Here is a 14262-nt window from a genome sequence, read left to right as displayed (position 1 = left end):
TTTAAACTTCAGGTTTCACATTAACAAGGGGATGAAAACATTATTTTTTCACCTTAGAAACATAACAAACAAGATGCAGAAAAACACTGTATATCAAGCCAACTCGATCACTGTAATACACTTTTTACTGAAAAAAAAAAACAATGAGAAGCTTCACCTCATTTAAAACTCAGCTCCATTAGAACGAAGAGAAAATAAAACATTATTCCAGTTTTAGCTGCTCTTCACTGGCTTCCTGTAACTGTCAGAATTAACTTTAAGGTCCTCCTCCTTACATACAAAGCCCTTAATGGACTGGGCCCAAGCTACATGGGTAACTCCTTTGGTAACTATTTGAAGTTACCTACAAGAACACTGCCAACATCTGTCACTGGTTTATTGGAGGTTCACAGCAACAGCAGAGAGAAATTCGGTGAAACAATCTTGGTCAATTATGTTCCAAAACTATGGAAGAAAATACCAATAGATATCAGGGAAGCCAGTTCACTAAATATTCTTAAGAGAAAGCTAGAAATGTATCTCTTTACTTTTAATTTGTTCAGTAGTGACTTATAATCATTCACTACTACAATCTACTACACTACGCTTTTTTCTATTTTTAGCTACTTTTACTATGTACAATAACTAGTATTAAGTATTGTTTTATTTATTTTTACAATAATCTTATTTCTTTCCTTGCACTTGGAGTATGTCATTTATTTTGTTGTAAAGTAGTTTGAGCTGCATTTATTGAATGAACGGTGCTATAAAAATAAGGTTATTACCATTATCATTATTATGATTATGATTATTATTATTATTATTATTATTATTATTATTATTAATAATAATATATATTTAATTTTTATATACTGTTTCCTGATATATATATATATATATATAGAGTTAAACAGGCAAAAAGGGAGAAAAGAAGATGAGACAGAATTGAAGGGAAGGGATGAAAAAATTAAAGGTGAGTCCAACTCAACACATCAGATTGGACTGATCATGTTGCTGTAGTGTGTGTGTGTGTGTGTGTGTGTGTGTGTGTGTGTGTGTGTGTGTGTGTGTGTGTGTGTGTGTGTGTGTGTGTGTGTGTGTGTGTGTGTGTGTGTGTGTGTGAGAGACATTTCATAAAATGTCCAGCGTCGCTCAGACATGGGAGTATTTGTGTGAATCATAATTCAACTTTAATATGTATAATAATTAACTTTAATGTATAATGTATTATTATTATTATTCCCTTATTTATTATTAATACAATTTGTATTTAAAAAATGTAGATGAACATCTAATACATAAAAACATTGTACTCTCATGCTGATGTTAAATAAACTCAAAATGTCCTCAATGGTTTGTGCAGTTATATTAAAGTGCTTTAAATGCTACTGTTATGCACCTGTGACAGATTTGGAGGAAAAGTTGCAGCAGAAAGCCAACATGGTTAATGGACTAAAGGAACAGAAACAGACACTTGAGAACCAGAAAGATCAACTGAAGTTGCAACTGAAGGAGGTGGAGAAAAAGAAGGAGGAGAACAAGGAGAAACTTCTGTCAGTGGAGAACAAAATAACTGAGGCTGAGAATAAAAAGACGGACAAAGGGGGATTGTTAAAAGAAAAAGAAAATCTAACGGAAGTCAAATGGAAACTAGATGAGCAAAAGACAAACTGGGAGAAACTAATTCTGAATGTGGAGCAGATGCTGCAGAGAATAGATGTTTTAGTCAATAGTGACCAAGTACAAGAAACTACAGCACACGACAATTAAGGGTTTGAGCTGCTGGACGAGGGAGTAACAAAAGAATGAGCTTTCTGCTTCAGTCAAAAGTCAAACTGTCTGATTTTTCTTTGAATCGCAAATTATCACAAAATTAGCAGATAATAAAACAATTATATGATTAAAAAAATGCTCATTAAATGTATGAACTAATCTAGTTTGCTTCAGTTTCATTTGTTCTTGACTGCTGGTTGTAGTAACTTAAAAATGGTTTCCTTTTGCTCAGTCTGTTAAGATGTTTTATAACCCTGTCTTCATATATAACTGATGAAATGTCTTGAATAGGAAATGTAATGCAGAGTTAAATGTCTTTTTATGCCATTAATACTGTATATTAAGATAATATAATAAATGTATCTATAAACTGCTGCCAATTAAATGTTGATACTGAACCTTTCTGCAAAGTATTCACTGTCAATAAATTCTGTTATCTCACCTGTATCTGCTCCTGGTATTTCAATCATTCAAAGATTATCGGTTTCCTGTTGTGTTTAATCACCTGAAAGCAGTACATATCAATTTGAACAAACAAATACAGCAAAAACCGGTGTATAAGTCACACCAGTGTATCAGACACAGTCTATTTTTGGGGGGTGTTATGCTGGGAAAAACGCTTTTCTATTAAAGACTGCTCTCGGTTCATACTTGTCCAGAAAGTAGGCTGGTGTATGTACATTTTGGGGGTGTATATAAAATGACGACACAAACTATTATGACTTAACTGAGCCTTGCTGGCACTTTGACGTTTTACAGCAGCCTTTTCTAGTTGTGGGATTTGCATATGAAGGAGGCAGCAATGGGATTTGAGGTTCACAGTATGTCCATTGTGCATACCCAACTGTCCTTAGTCAAAAACGCCATAGTAAATACAGTTTTACTTTCTGTGACCCCTTTAAACAAACAGTCTTAATTCCCAGAGCGAGAAAGAGACAGACCCTGCAGGCATATTTTGGAATTATTTTCATGATCATGATTTAAGTTGAAAAAAGTTATGCTTGTATTATTTTTCTCTTAGTAAAACTTAAAAACATCTCTATTTGACCCAAACATAATAGTTAAGAGTTAAGTGCCAAGGAAACTTACATTATTGGCTCCAGTTATTACATTTGTGAACATTACATTACATTATTGGAAAAAAGTTATTACGTTATTGGTTCAGGACCTTTATTGCGTTATAGGCAAGTTATTACGTAAATTGTATACAAGCGTATAAATGTATTACATTATTGGTCGTCATTACGTTATCAGCTGCTACAATCCACCTTCTATGTTATTACAGATGACGAGGGTCAAAGTATTTCAAATGAAAAACTTTGAGCATGCAACTACTTCCTTGTGGCGAGCCATTTGCTGAGGAACACAACAGGTAAGAGATTCTGAAATCCAATTTTTATCTCTTAATTCTTAACATTAGTAATGCTCTCAATGACTTTTTTAAAATTTTGATTTCATAATGGTCTATGCTAAAAGCAGGTCTGCTCTTACAATTAATGACTGTCTGTTTTGTAATGTGTTCAATATGTGAAGACTCAACATTTTAGTTTTGTATTTTTATTAGGGCTGTCAGCGCTACGCGTTAATTGTGATGCGATTAAGGACAGAGGATAGTGAATTATTTAAAAAAGAAAATTGTGTTAATCCTGCTGCTCAATGACTCACTCAATCAAAACCACTGCCCTGGATTGCTGTTACAGTTAACCTTTGTTAACTGTGCACAACACACGCCATGTGTTGCTATGGCAGGAGTCATGCTGCTGCTGTCATATTCCTGCACTGTCTGCACCGATTGTTGTGACTTTCCTTGCAGTGTCCCATCACTCTGCAGAAGGGGACATAATCTATTACTCAGGGTGTGAACTACAGGGGAGCTCAATAAGACATGAGCTCCCTTGATTTGTGATTTTTGTTTTTGTGGAGGGGTCTCTAAAATACTGATAATACACAATAATATACGCTCAGCCTGCGAATCGACATTGTTCATTTCTCTGTTATGTGGTAGCTAACACCCTGGATGATAACGCAGGACAAGCTGGCAGAAGAAGTTGGAGATGATAGAGATTTTCCAATTCCAACTGAACACCTCAATATTGGAAAAAACTGCAGAATCTAATTTCTAAAAAAATCAGTTCCTTTATGTTCAAAGTACTGAGATAGTAATAAACTGACATTTTATTGCTGGATATTGTACACACAGTTCACAGTGGAACCATTGTGCAGCTTGCTAATGTTTTACCTGCTTTATTGCAGCACAGAGTGTCTTTTGAAAGAAGTTACGCACTCAAAATCTTGCTATTCCACGCACCTGCCTCAGGACTCGAGCATTTGAGGCTGCAGCACCCAAACTCTGGAATGCTCTGCCTGCATCTTTACGGTCTGTTAATATATTTGAAACATTCAGAAAGTAACTTAAAGACTGTGTAAAGTGAACTAAGACATTTTTTTTCTAAACACATTGAATAGGTCATAAATGTATTTCTAAAAAAGGTGTAAAAAGCATTTCAACCATTTAGATTTGAATTGTGGAGCTAGGCTTCACAAACTGTGTTTCAAGATTTCTGTGTCTGGATTTAATGGGTGTGTCTGAAACCGCCCCTGCCTTCTGTAGAGGTATAAATACATTCAGCCCACACTACTACTACTACAGTCTACAGTTAGCCAGTTAGCTGAGCTAGCCGCAGAGTTATCCGCCGAGCTAGCCGCTGAGTTAGCAGCAGAAAGCTCTCAGACCTAGCGTTCTGTTTTATATATTTATGAATGTGTCTATCTATGTATACAGTTTCATTGTGTGTATCTGTTTTGTGTTGACTGCTGTAATACCTTTTTATACTCTCTCTTATTTAGCACTTTGTGAAATGTGTAAAAGTGCTATATAAATACATTTTATTATTATCATAATTACAGGCAGCCATATTAGGGAGACACCGCTTTGAAAAAAATCTAATTAATTCAAGTGAAGTACAATTAAATATAAACAGATAAAACACATACAGAATACAGTTTCAGTGCAGTGATTCAATGTCTCAAACTTAATAAAGGAAACAATGAAGCACTGCAGAGTTTTACATTTAGATTTGAAAAATTGTTGCACATTTACAGTAATATTATCAGAAACTTGGTTCCTTCCATGCAAGTCCTGGACCAGACCATACCATGTGTTTCCACTTGCACTCTTTTTCTAGCTGGTATTGTCTTTAGGATTGAAAATGTTATAGCTGGTTTCTTTATATTATTTTACAGAACACCACAATGTTTCACCTGAAGGAGATGCTGTCTAAATGTGGACATACAACCTTTACTGTTTCATTTTTCCGTCATGCTGTTGTCCTGCTTCTCCTGACAGACTGCTGTAAAGGTAATTAATACACAAACACAACAGAAATAACTGGGTGTTTGTTTAAAAGGTCAAATATTTTAATGAAACATCTCAGAATGTACATTAAATCTGTACAGTGTGGCAAGATAATAAAACTGGTACATTTGCTGTGGTTGAAGATGCTTTCTACACTGTACTACTGTACAGCAGTAACTCTAAGATAAGATAAGATTAGATTTTAGATAATAGACTTTATTAGTCCCCTAAGGGAAATGTATTATGGGCACATAGTGCTACATTGTTGCATAGCAATATACACAATTACAATTACACAGATACATACTGGTAGACGACACAAGACAGAATTACATCAGTTACATGTAGCCAGTCGTATCTGTCGCATCTGTGACTTAAGTTAAAACATGAATTAAACCACGTGGATCTCAACTCACTGCTGTTGTATTTATATCTCTGCTGCATAACACAGAATCAAGATCCAAAATGTTACATGAATTTAAGTTGAATGTGTTCAAACGTGAGCCAACTTCCATTTCCATGGCATCAACAACTCAGTCAATACATTAATATGAATACATCAAGTTTTGCATATTATAATAGATTAACTAGAAAAGCAGGCTAATCAATATCAGTGCTTACTCAGTGTGTGTGTGTGTGTGTGTGTGTGTGTGTGTGTGTGTGTGTGTGTGTGTGTGTGTGTGTGTGTGTGTGTGTGTGTGTGTGTGTTGCTGCAAAAACAACAGCAGGTCCAACTAGACCATCCAATGCACTTGGTGACCCAACAACAGGTTCAGTTGATGTGTCCACAGCAACTTCTGTTCCTACAACTACAGAGCCTATAGGTATATCTTTTAGTATCCAAAAACTGTAACTACTTGTGTATCCAAGAATTCATTGGATGTGGGTGCATCATGCTTTAAAAGCCTATATATGTTGTGTGTGTATTAACAATGTTATTCAAATACAAATGAATTATAATGAACTATAATAACTCAAATTTTCATCAAAAGTATGACTTTAGACTTTCACTGTGAAAGTCAAAACAAACTATTGTGTGCCGTCTAAAGCATCTTAATTGACCTCCAGTAATTGATAACCAATAGTCCTTTCCCCTGACTGCTCCTGGTGTCCTAAACACTCTGTTGTTCTGTATTTTATCATTTCAGCTGGTCCATCCCCTACTCCTATTGGTTTCCACACAGCTGCCTTTTATTTCATGTTCGTTGTTGCCATTGTGGTTGTGGTTGCACTTGTGCTTGTGCTTATTTGTTACCTACTGAAAAATAAAGGTAAGACACAACAATGTGATACTTTTAGTGCTATGATTTTGATGAAGTCAAAAGTTTTTACTAGACTTATATTTGTTTTCATTTTGATGGACAGAAATAAATGCAAAAAACATAAATACATTTATAATGAATCAAATTACCACAAAGTAGTGGACACACAGATAACAGATAAAAGAAGATAAAAGTCAGGATAGGGGGCTCAGATCATTCTCTCTACTTGCTACTTACTACAGCTCCTCCATTGCCTCCTCTTATTGAATTCACACCAGCTGCCTTTTTTTCCATCTTGGTTGTTGCAGTTGTGGTTATGGTCGCCACACCTAGTCTGCTTATTTGTTACATACTGAAAAATATAGGTAAGACACAACAGTGAGAGACTTACAGTGCTATAAATTTGATGAAACAAAGAACAGTGCTCTATATTTACTAGACTTTATTTGTTTTCATTTTGATGGAATGAAATTAATGCAAAAAACAAATACATTTATAATGAATCAAATTACAGTAGTGGACACACAGATAACAGATAAAAGATAAAAGTCAGGGTAGGGGGCTTAGATCATTCTCTCTACTTCCTCTAAAATACAGTTTTTCTTCAACATATGTCACATTGTCTTCTTCATAGCACAAACAGAGACGGATGCAATAAAGACAGAGATACAGACGGATGGAAATGAAACAAGAGATGAGATCAAGAAATTGTTGGGTGAGTCCTGTTGCTGTAGTATGTAGTTTGTGTGTGTGCATTGTGCCAATGTAAATGATTTACATTTAACATTTATGCAAACGTATAATACATAAAAACAGGTTGATATTTATTGTAGAAAGGAAAGAGTGAAGATGAATTGTTGACACACTTTTAAAATGGTTAACAATAAGCAGCCTACTTGATGTCAGTCTAGCATTATAAAACATTATACTAGTTACCTTACTGATAGATTAAAGCAGCTTTTCCCTCAGATTCAGAATCAGTCATCATAGTATTATTAGAAGATCTCTCACCATCTTCTCATGGGTGAGCACACAAAGTGATTATTAAAAGTTTGCAGCACTACCATGATATAAGTATATTAACTTAATAGACATAGACAGCTGGCTTTGTTCTTGTAGTAATCCTTTCTTTATACACATTGAGACATAACTGAAAGCTCTTAACATGTATTGTTAATAATATGTGAGGTGTTCATGATTCATTACAACACAACCTACAATATAAAGTTACCTCAGACTACAGAAAACTAATCCATGATACATTTTGATTTCATCTATTAAATTCTTCCTCAAGCGTTTTATGTTACGCTTTGGAATGAAATTGATATTATATATACACAAACACATTTATGTTGAATGAAATAACCACAAAGTAAGGGATACACACTATACAGTCAACACACAATGATTACAAGGAAATGTGTAAGTAGGGGAAACAGCTCATTCTTGCTCTGAGACTCTCTCTCCCTGCTTGAAGATACTTTTTATTTTATGCTTCATTGTCTTTAATTATAAACTGTTTCTTGATATGATATACACAGAGTTACAGAGAAAAACAGACGAAAATACAGAGTTGACTAGATGGATAAAGGAAAAGGAAGACATTATTTTGGGTGAGTCTAACACAAAATATCAGATCGAAGTGACTATGTTGCTGTAGTGTGTGTGTGTGTGTGTGTGTGTGTGTGTGTGTGTGTGTGTGTGTGTGTGTGTGTGTGTGTGTGTGCTTGTTCATGATAAAATGTCCATGGGTGCTCAGAGTTCATATGCATGTGTGTGTGTGGAAATAAAACTCAACTTTATTGCTCCTACACCATAAGTTCAAATGTTATTCATAGAAAAGCTACATCTGTCTAGTGGAGGTAAAAACAAAACAAACAAAAAAAACATTTAAAACATAAAAACAGTTGGTGTTGAATTGTAAATTGTGCTGATGTTGAAAAAGCTCAAAATGTCCTTAATGGTTTGTGCAGTTGTAGTAAAGTGCTTTAAAATGCTACTGTTGTGCACCTGTGACAGATTTGGAGGAAAAGTTACAGAGGAAAGCCAGCCTGGTTGATGCACTAAACTTTCAGAAACAGACACTTGAGAACCAGAAAGATCAACTGAAGAAAAGGTTGCAGCAGAAAGCCAACATGGCTGATGGACTAAAGGAACAGAAACAGACACTTGAGAACCAGAAAGATCAACTGAAGTTGCAACTGAAGGAGGTGGAGAAAAAGAAGGAGGAGAACAAGGAGAAACTTCTGTCAGTGGAGAACAAAATAACTGAGGCTGAGAATAAAAAGACGGATAAAGGGGGATTGTTAAAAGAAAAAGAAAATCTAACTGATGTCAAATGGAAACTAGATGAGCAAAAGACAAACTGGGAGAAACTAATTCTGAGTGTGGAGCAGATTCTGCAGAGAATAGATGTTTTAGTCAGTAGTGACCAAGTACAAGAAACTACAGCACACGACAATTAAGGGTTTGAGCTGCTGGACGAGAGAGTAAGAGAAGAATGAGCTTTTAGTTTAATTCAAAAAGTCAAACTGTCTGATCTTACTTTTTATAGCAAATAATCACAACATGTGTAGATAAAAAAATGATATAATTCAAAAATTACTCATTAAATGTATGAACTAATCTAGTTTGGTTCAGTTTCATTTTGTTCTTTACTGCTGGTTGTAGTAACTTAAATGGTTTCCTTGTGAAGGTGAGCTTTCTATAGTAACTAATCACAACATCACAACATTTTCAGACACTAAAAAATTGTATCATTCAAAAATTATTAATTGAATGTATTGTCTAACCTAGTTTTCATTTTTTCTTGACTGCTGGTTGTAGTAACTTAAATGGTTTCCTTGCGCTCAGTACATGTGAAGATGTTTTACAACCCTGTCTTCATATATAACTGGTTATATAGGAGGAAATGTGTTGAATTTAAAATGTAATGCAGATTTGATTATTTTATGTTGTTAATACTGTATTACAACAAAATGTTATAAATGTATCTATAAACTGCTGCCAATTATATGTTGATACTGAACCTTTCTGCAAAGTATTCACTGTCAATACATTCTGTTTGTTATCTCACCTTTATCTTTTCCTGGTATTTCAATCATTTAAAGATTAACATTTCCATGTTATGTTTAAGTACCTGAAAGCAGTTAAGGCAAGGTGGAAATGCATGTCTTGTATAAATAGTGAAAAAGATGGGTGACATTTATGTTAAATATTTAGAGTTGAACTCCAGAGATTTTCCACTGCAGTGTGCATCCAGATGTCAGGGAGTACTACTATGAAACGTCCATGATGTCTTGCTGCTGACTGTCTGAGTATCAGACTGAAATTCACATGAATGAAAATATAGGTGAGACCCTCCTCTTCCTGTTAGTTAGTTATACAAATAAATGTGTGAAGCTAAAACAGAACTAAGTTTGAAACCACAGTCTCTCAGTGTATCGTGAAAAGGGGTAAAGTATAGAACTTAATTTTTCCATTCATACATGATAATTCCCAATAAAAGGTCATCAAACAACTTACCAGCTCAATACATAACTATAAACTCATGTAAATGTAACAAGGAAATAGGCTACATAGCATGGCTTGTAGTTATTATTGCTTATTACTTTGCAACAATATTTTATTAATATGAAGAATATTCTTTGTAGAGCACATGCTGCTCTTATCAAATCAAGGCTCCCCTCCATGTTTTTCTTCTAGTTATTTTCAGTTAATGAAGGAGGAGTTTGTCTGTGTTCACTATAAAATGGAGACAGTAATTTGCCCAAATTCACCATTTGTTTAACCTAAAGTCACAACTCCCTGTGGCAGGAGTTTGGCAGCAAAGAGGAAGTAGTGTGACATCGTTATAAAGCCACAAATTCTACAGCGGAAGGACGTTGTGGTGGTTGGATGGGTCAACACAGTGCAGGGTTGACATGGGACAACACTGTTGGCCTTCTGTTTCCTACTGTCAGTCAGAAATGATTTATTTTAAAACATGACCAACAATGAAGTCATTTTTTTAACCCAAAGCATTACGTTTTCAGTGAAGTTGACGTCTTGTGTCGCGCAGTTGGGGAATAAAGGCATAGTCATATCTTTTGAACAACAATTAAACTGTTAGAAAAAATATATCAGACACATGCTTTTTTCATATGTATTAAAACATGTACAGATAGTGACCATTAGAAGATCCTTTCATAATGCACGTACAGTGTAAGTGATGGAGGACTAAATCAACAGGCCTCCCTCTGTGCAAAAATGTTTTTGAAATTTATCTGAAGCTAATATGAAGCTTATAATAACATCAATAAATGGACAGACAAAACTGTAATGAAAAATAGCTTTACAGGTGGGGTAGGACGGGGAAATGCATGCTGCCACCAGACGACCGCCTTCTTGGCTCTTTTATATCAGGTGCCTCCCGGCTGCAGCCAACCACAGGCCAGGACACGAACCCCTTCCCCAAATCATTGCTGCGTCATGGCACACACCTATCTACATGTAAAAAAAATCAAAACAAAAAGACACAGGGCACACAAACGCACACACACAGCAGACCAAAACAAATGACCCCAGTCATAACACAGGTTATGTTTACAGACCGCTACCTGGCTGAACCAAATGCTTTGTGTTTCCTCGGACAGTGTTCCCCTGTTGAGCTGCAGTTGAAGTATAACAAAAAGAGATACTTTGGCATTAGAAATACGAAAAAAATGAATGATTACTGTGATGATTACAGTGTTCTGTTTTAAGACAGACTATTATATACAATTATGAATCCGTCCTTTAAGTCTTATTAGTTTGGTCAACATCTTACCAAAATCTATTGAGCACGGGCGCACAGGTGGTCGAGTGGTTAGAGCGCATGCCACATACGCAGCCGACCCTTTGCTGCATGGTTTCCTGTCTGTCTACTGCTTAATAAAGGTGTCTATGCCGAAAATAATCTATTGAGCACAAAGGGATTAACTTTGATAGAAAAAAGTAATCTTGTGAGACTATATATTAAACATTACATTCAAACAGTGGCGAACCGTGGACTTGGACCCAATGTTTTTTGTGTTTGTTTCAGCTTAAACACAAATGAATTTCAATGTAGATTTAATATTTCTGCCAAAAGTATAAAACAAACACCTCCTGAGGTGAAATGGGAAAAGGCACAAGCTCTTTGTAAGTTATGCTCATTACTGCTCCATGGAATAAATTGCAGCTCATCATCATGTCACTACAATCAACAAAATGTATCTACACAAAATTCAGGAACTCTGCTTTGCTCGAAGGACTGCATCATTTATTTTTATTGCAAAATGTGGCTCATAACATACATGTAACATTCTAAGTACATTCAGTTTATACTGCTCATCCAGCTCTGTCCGATCATCAACACACCTCTGTCTGTGCTGACACTGAAACACTGCAACACGCCGCTCCCTCACTCTCGCTCGCCGATTCACTCACTCCGCTAGCTTACTGTTAGCCGTTAGATTGACTGGTCGCTTATATATGTTATCTTCTAGGTATTCGCGAAAATACCTGGGAGATGTCGTTATATGGTCCCGCCCACACCTCAATGAAATATGATTGGCTAAGACAACTCTCAAACTCAAATTCATGCCCACATCGACTTGAATTACACAGACTTAAGTTATAGCTACAAAAGGTCCTGCAGGGGGGAGTCGCTGATTTACCCAGATACCATTGGAAGAAAAATTATGATTGGTCCATTTCCCGTTACATTATACTAACCCATTGTTTCGCAAGAGATATTAGTCCAAGTTTATAACAATTACCTAGAAATGATTACTAGTGTATTACTCACTGAATAAAAAATATTGGGGAAAAAAATTATATATATACATATAATCCCTATATAATCCTTATATAAATTGAAAATTTTGCTCATTGACACATCAGTGAACATCAGCCATCTCATAGGATTTTTTATTACCAGTGAGCAAATGTCACAAGGAAACAAGGAAACAACCTGATGTCAGTACTTAAATGCTCAATTTATAGCTCTTATATGAAACATTTGAGTTGGACTTGCAATTATTAGTCAGCAATTATTAAAGCTGACAACTACAAAGGTTGCCTTTATTGCAGTTTATTCATTTTCCTCCTTATCGTACCTTATCGAGTTATTGAGTTTAACCTGGACTTATAGAATGTCATTCGACTCCAATTGTGTACATGTAAACTTGTAAACATATTTTTTAATTATCATAACTTTTCTAACTGTCAGTCAGTGATTGTGAAGGAACTGGTTAAATAAGACACAGCAATAACACTAGTCTAAAATGCAGTAAAACGTTAACCTAAACTGCAGCTACAATAGACAGTAAAACAGACACAAGACATATTCTGTTCAGTTCCTGTTGTAAAGGGTTAACGTTCAACTGATTGTGCAACTTCCTCATTATGAGAGCTTTGGAGCACATAACAGGTATGTGGGCTTTCTTTGTGGAAAATCAAGATTTAAAAGATTTCATAACTATTGTATATTTGCAGATAGCAGTTTATTACACAATTAATTGGAACTGAAATGCCAACAATTCATATACTGATTACATAACTCATTGTTGGCTCAAGTATTTTTCATTGGTTAGCTCGACATGTGAAGTCTATGACTGTAACATTGCATTTATGTGAACTTTGTATCATTTATAGAAAATTAAACCCTAACTGATGGTTTAAGCATTATGCCAGCTAACTGCTAAATATGAGCTTCTTTATCTATCAGTTGTGCTTCAGAGTGGCATCTTAAGTCAACTTTTATTATTGTATTATTAGTTTTTAATTATTCTTTTTAGAAGCTCCAAATTAAATTCAGTGCATTATACTTTTACCCACTTTGTGACTTTCAGTTGTAATGTTGCTGTTAGTTTTTCTCTTCAGGTTGGTCTCACACACTCCTGCTTACGCATTTTTGGTGCAACAGTGACATTAATTATGTCTGAGTTACTATGGAAACCTAAGTTAAAGTATTGTGATTATGGATATAGAAATATATTTTAAATATTTAAGATTATATGTACAGAATATGCTAATATTTTAAAAGGATTTTTGTTGTTTTTGTTTGTTTGTTAGTTTTTAAAGGTTTAATTCCCTGCTACATTTTAACTGACTTCAGTGTCTTATTACTGTAACTGCAAATATTTAAATAGGTTACAACCAAAATAATGTTTTGCTTCTGTGTTTTGCTAAAAAAAAAAAAGGTCGGTGTCAACATGGATGACAAAATAATGTAGTTCAAATGAAAAGGCTGAAGAAAGAGGACATTCAACTTAAACTACAAATGAAAAAGGTACAATAAGGAGGAACATGAAAAAACCTGGCCCAGTTGATACACATATAAAGCAAATAACCTGCTACCAAATTCGTGGTTGAAAATTATATTTTGTATTATATGCTGTAAGTGAACATAAAGTTATCAGAATATTTGAGAAACAGATATGTTATATATTATATTATTTTTAGTATTGGTCCAGCAGTTGAATAAAGAGTTTTAGCCGTTAGCTGCATTTGTTGTTGGTTTGCTTTTTGGGATGGGGGTGACTATTGGTTTTATTTTTCAGAACTCCGAGATGTTTTGCCTGAAGGAAGGATTAGCACCTGTGCTCAGATGCCTCAGTGTGTCACCGTCCAGTCACATTCTCACCTTCCTCGTTGTCTTTCTCATCATACTGACTTGTTGGGGTAAATCAAACACAAGCACACAATGTCACAACTTTATTTTTTATCTTTTGGCTTTATTAATTCATCACGTTTTTATATGATAATATTTTCACCAGCAGAGCAGGCTAATCAGTATCAGCGCTTACTCTTTCTATTTAATCCATATATCCACAGTGTGTGTGTGTGTGTGTGTGAGAGAGAGAGAGAGAGAGAGAGAGAGAGAGAGAG

General features: G+C 35.1%; 2 protein-coding genes across 14 annotated transcripts in view; both read left to right on the top strand.

Annotated features, from left to right (window-relative positions):
- The window catches only part of LOC134006128 (putative golgin subfamily A member 6-like protein 19), a 50984-nt gene that overhangs the window by 16720 nt on the left and 20002 nt on the right, over positions 1-14262 (top strand). The window contains exons 1-3 of one of the 2 annotated variants that reach the window (XM_062445216.1): positions 12744-12802; positions 13575-13662; positions 13933-14055. The exons of the other annotated variant lie outside the window; for it this stretch is intronic. Coding sequence (XP_062301200.1) covers positions 13944-14055 — 112 coding nt within the window. The 5' untranslated portion in view covers positions 12744-12802; positions 13575-13662; positions 13933-13943. Of the gene's footprint in view, positions 1-12743; positions 12803-13574; positions 13663-13932; positions 14056-14262 lie in introns of those variants that run through there. 2 annotated transcript variants of the gene reach the window in all.
- Positions 1-14262, top strand: part of LOC134006100 (uncharacterized) — a 51734-nt gene that overhangs the window by 34040 nt on the left and 3432 nt on the right. For 10 of the 12 annotated variants that reach the window (XM_062445175.1, XM_062445177.1, XM_062445170.1 and 7 more), the window contains 2 exons: positions 884-952; positions 8389-9412. In XM_062445175.1, coding sequence (XP_062301159.1) covers positions 884-952; positions 8389-8834 — 515 coding nt within the window. In that variant the 3' untranslated portion in view covers positions 8835-9412. Of the gene's footprint in view, positions 1-883; positions 953-1387; positions 2178-8388; positions 9413-14262 lie in introns of those variants that run through there. The other 2 variants (XM_062445171.1, XM_062445172.1) reach the window with 2 other exon arrangements.

Source organism: Scomber scombrus, chromosome 23 (assembly GCF_963691925.1).
Source record: "Scomber scombrus chromosome 23, fScoSco1.1, whole genome shotgun sequence".
Lineage (NCBI taxonomy): Eukaryota > Metazoa > Chordata > Actinopteri > Scombriformes > Scombridae > Scomber > Scomber scombrus.
Note: the sequence above shows the minus strand (reverse complement) of the source record. Positions and strands in the feature narration are given on the sequence as shown.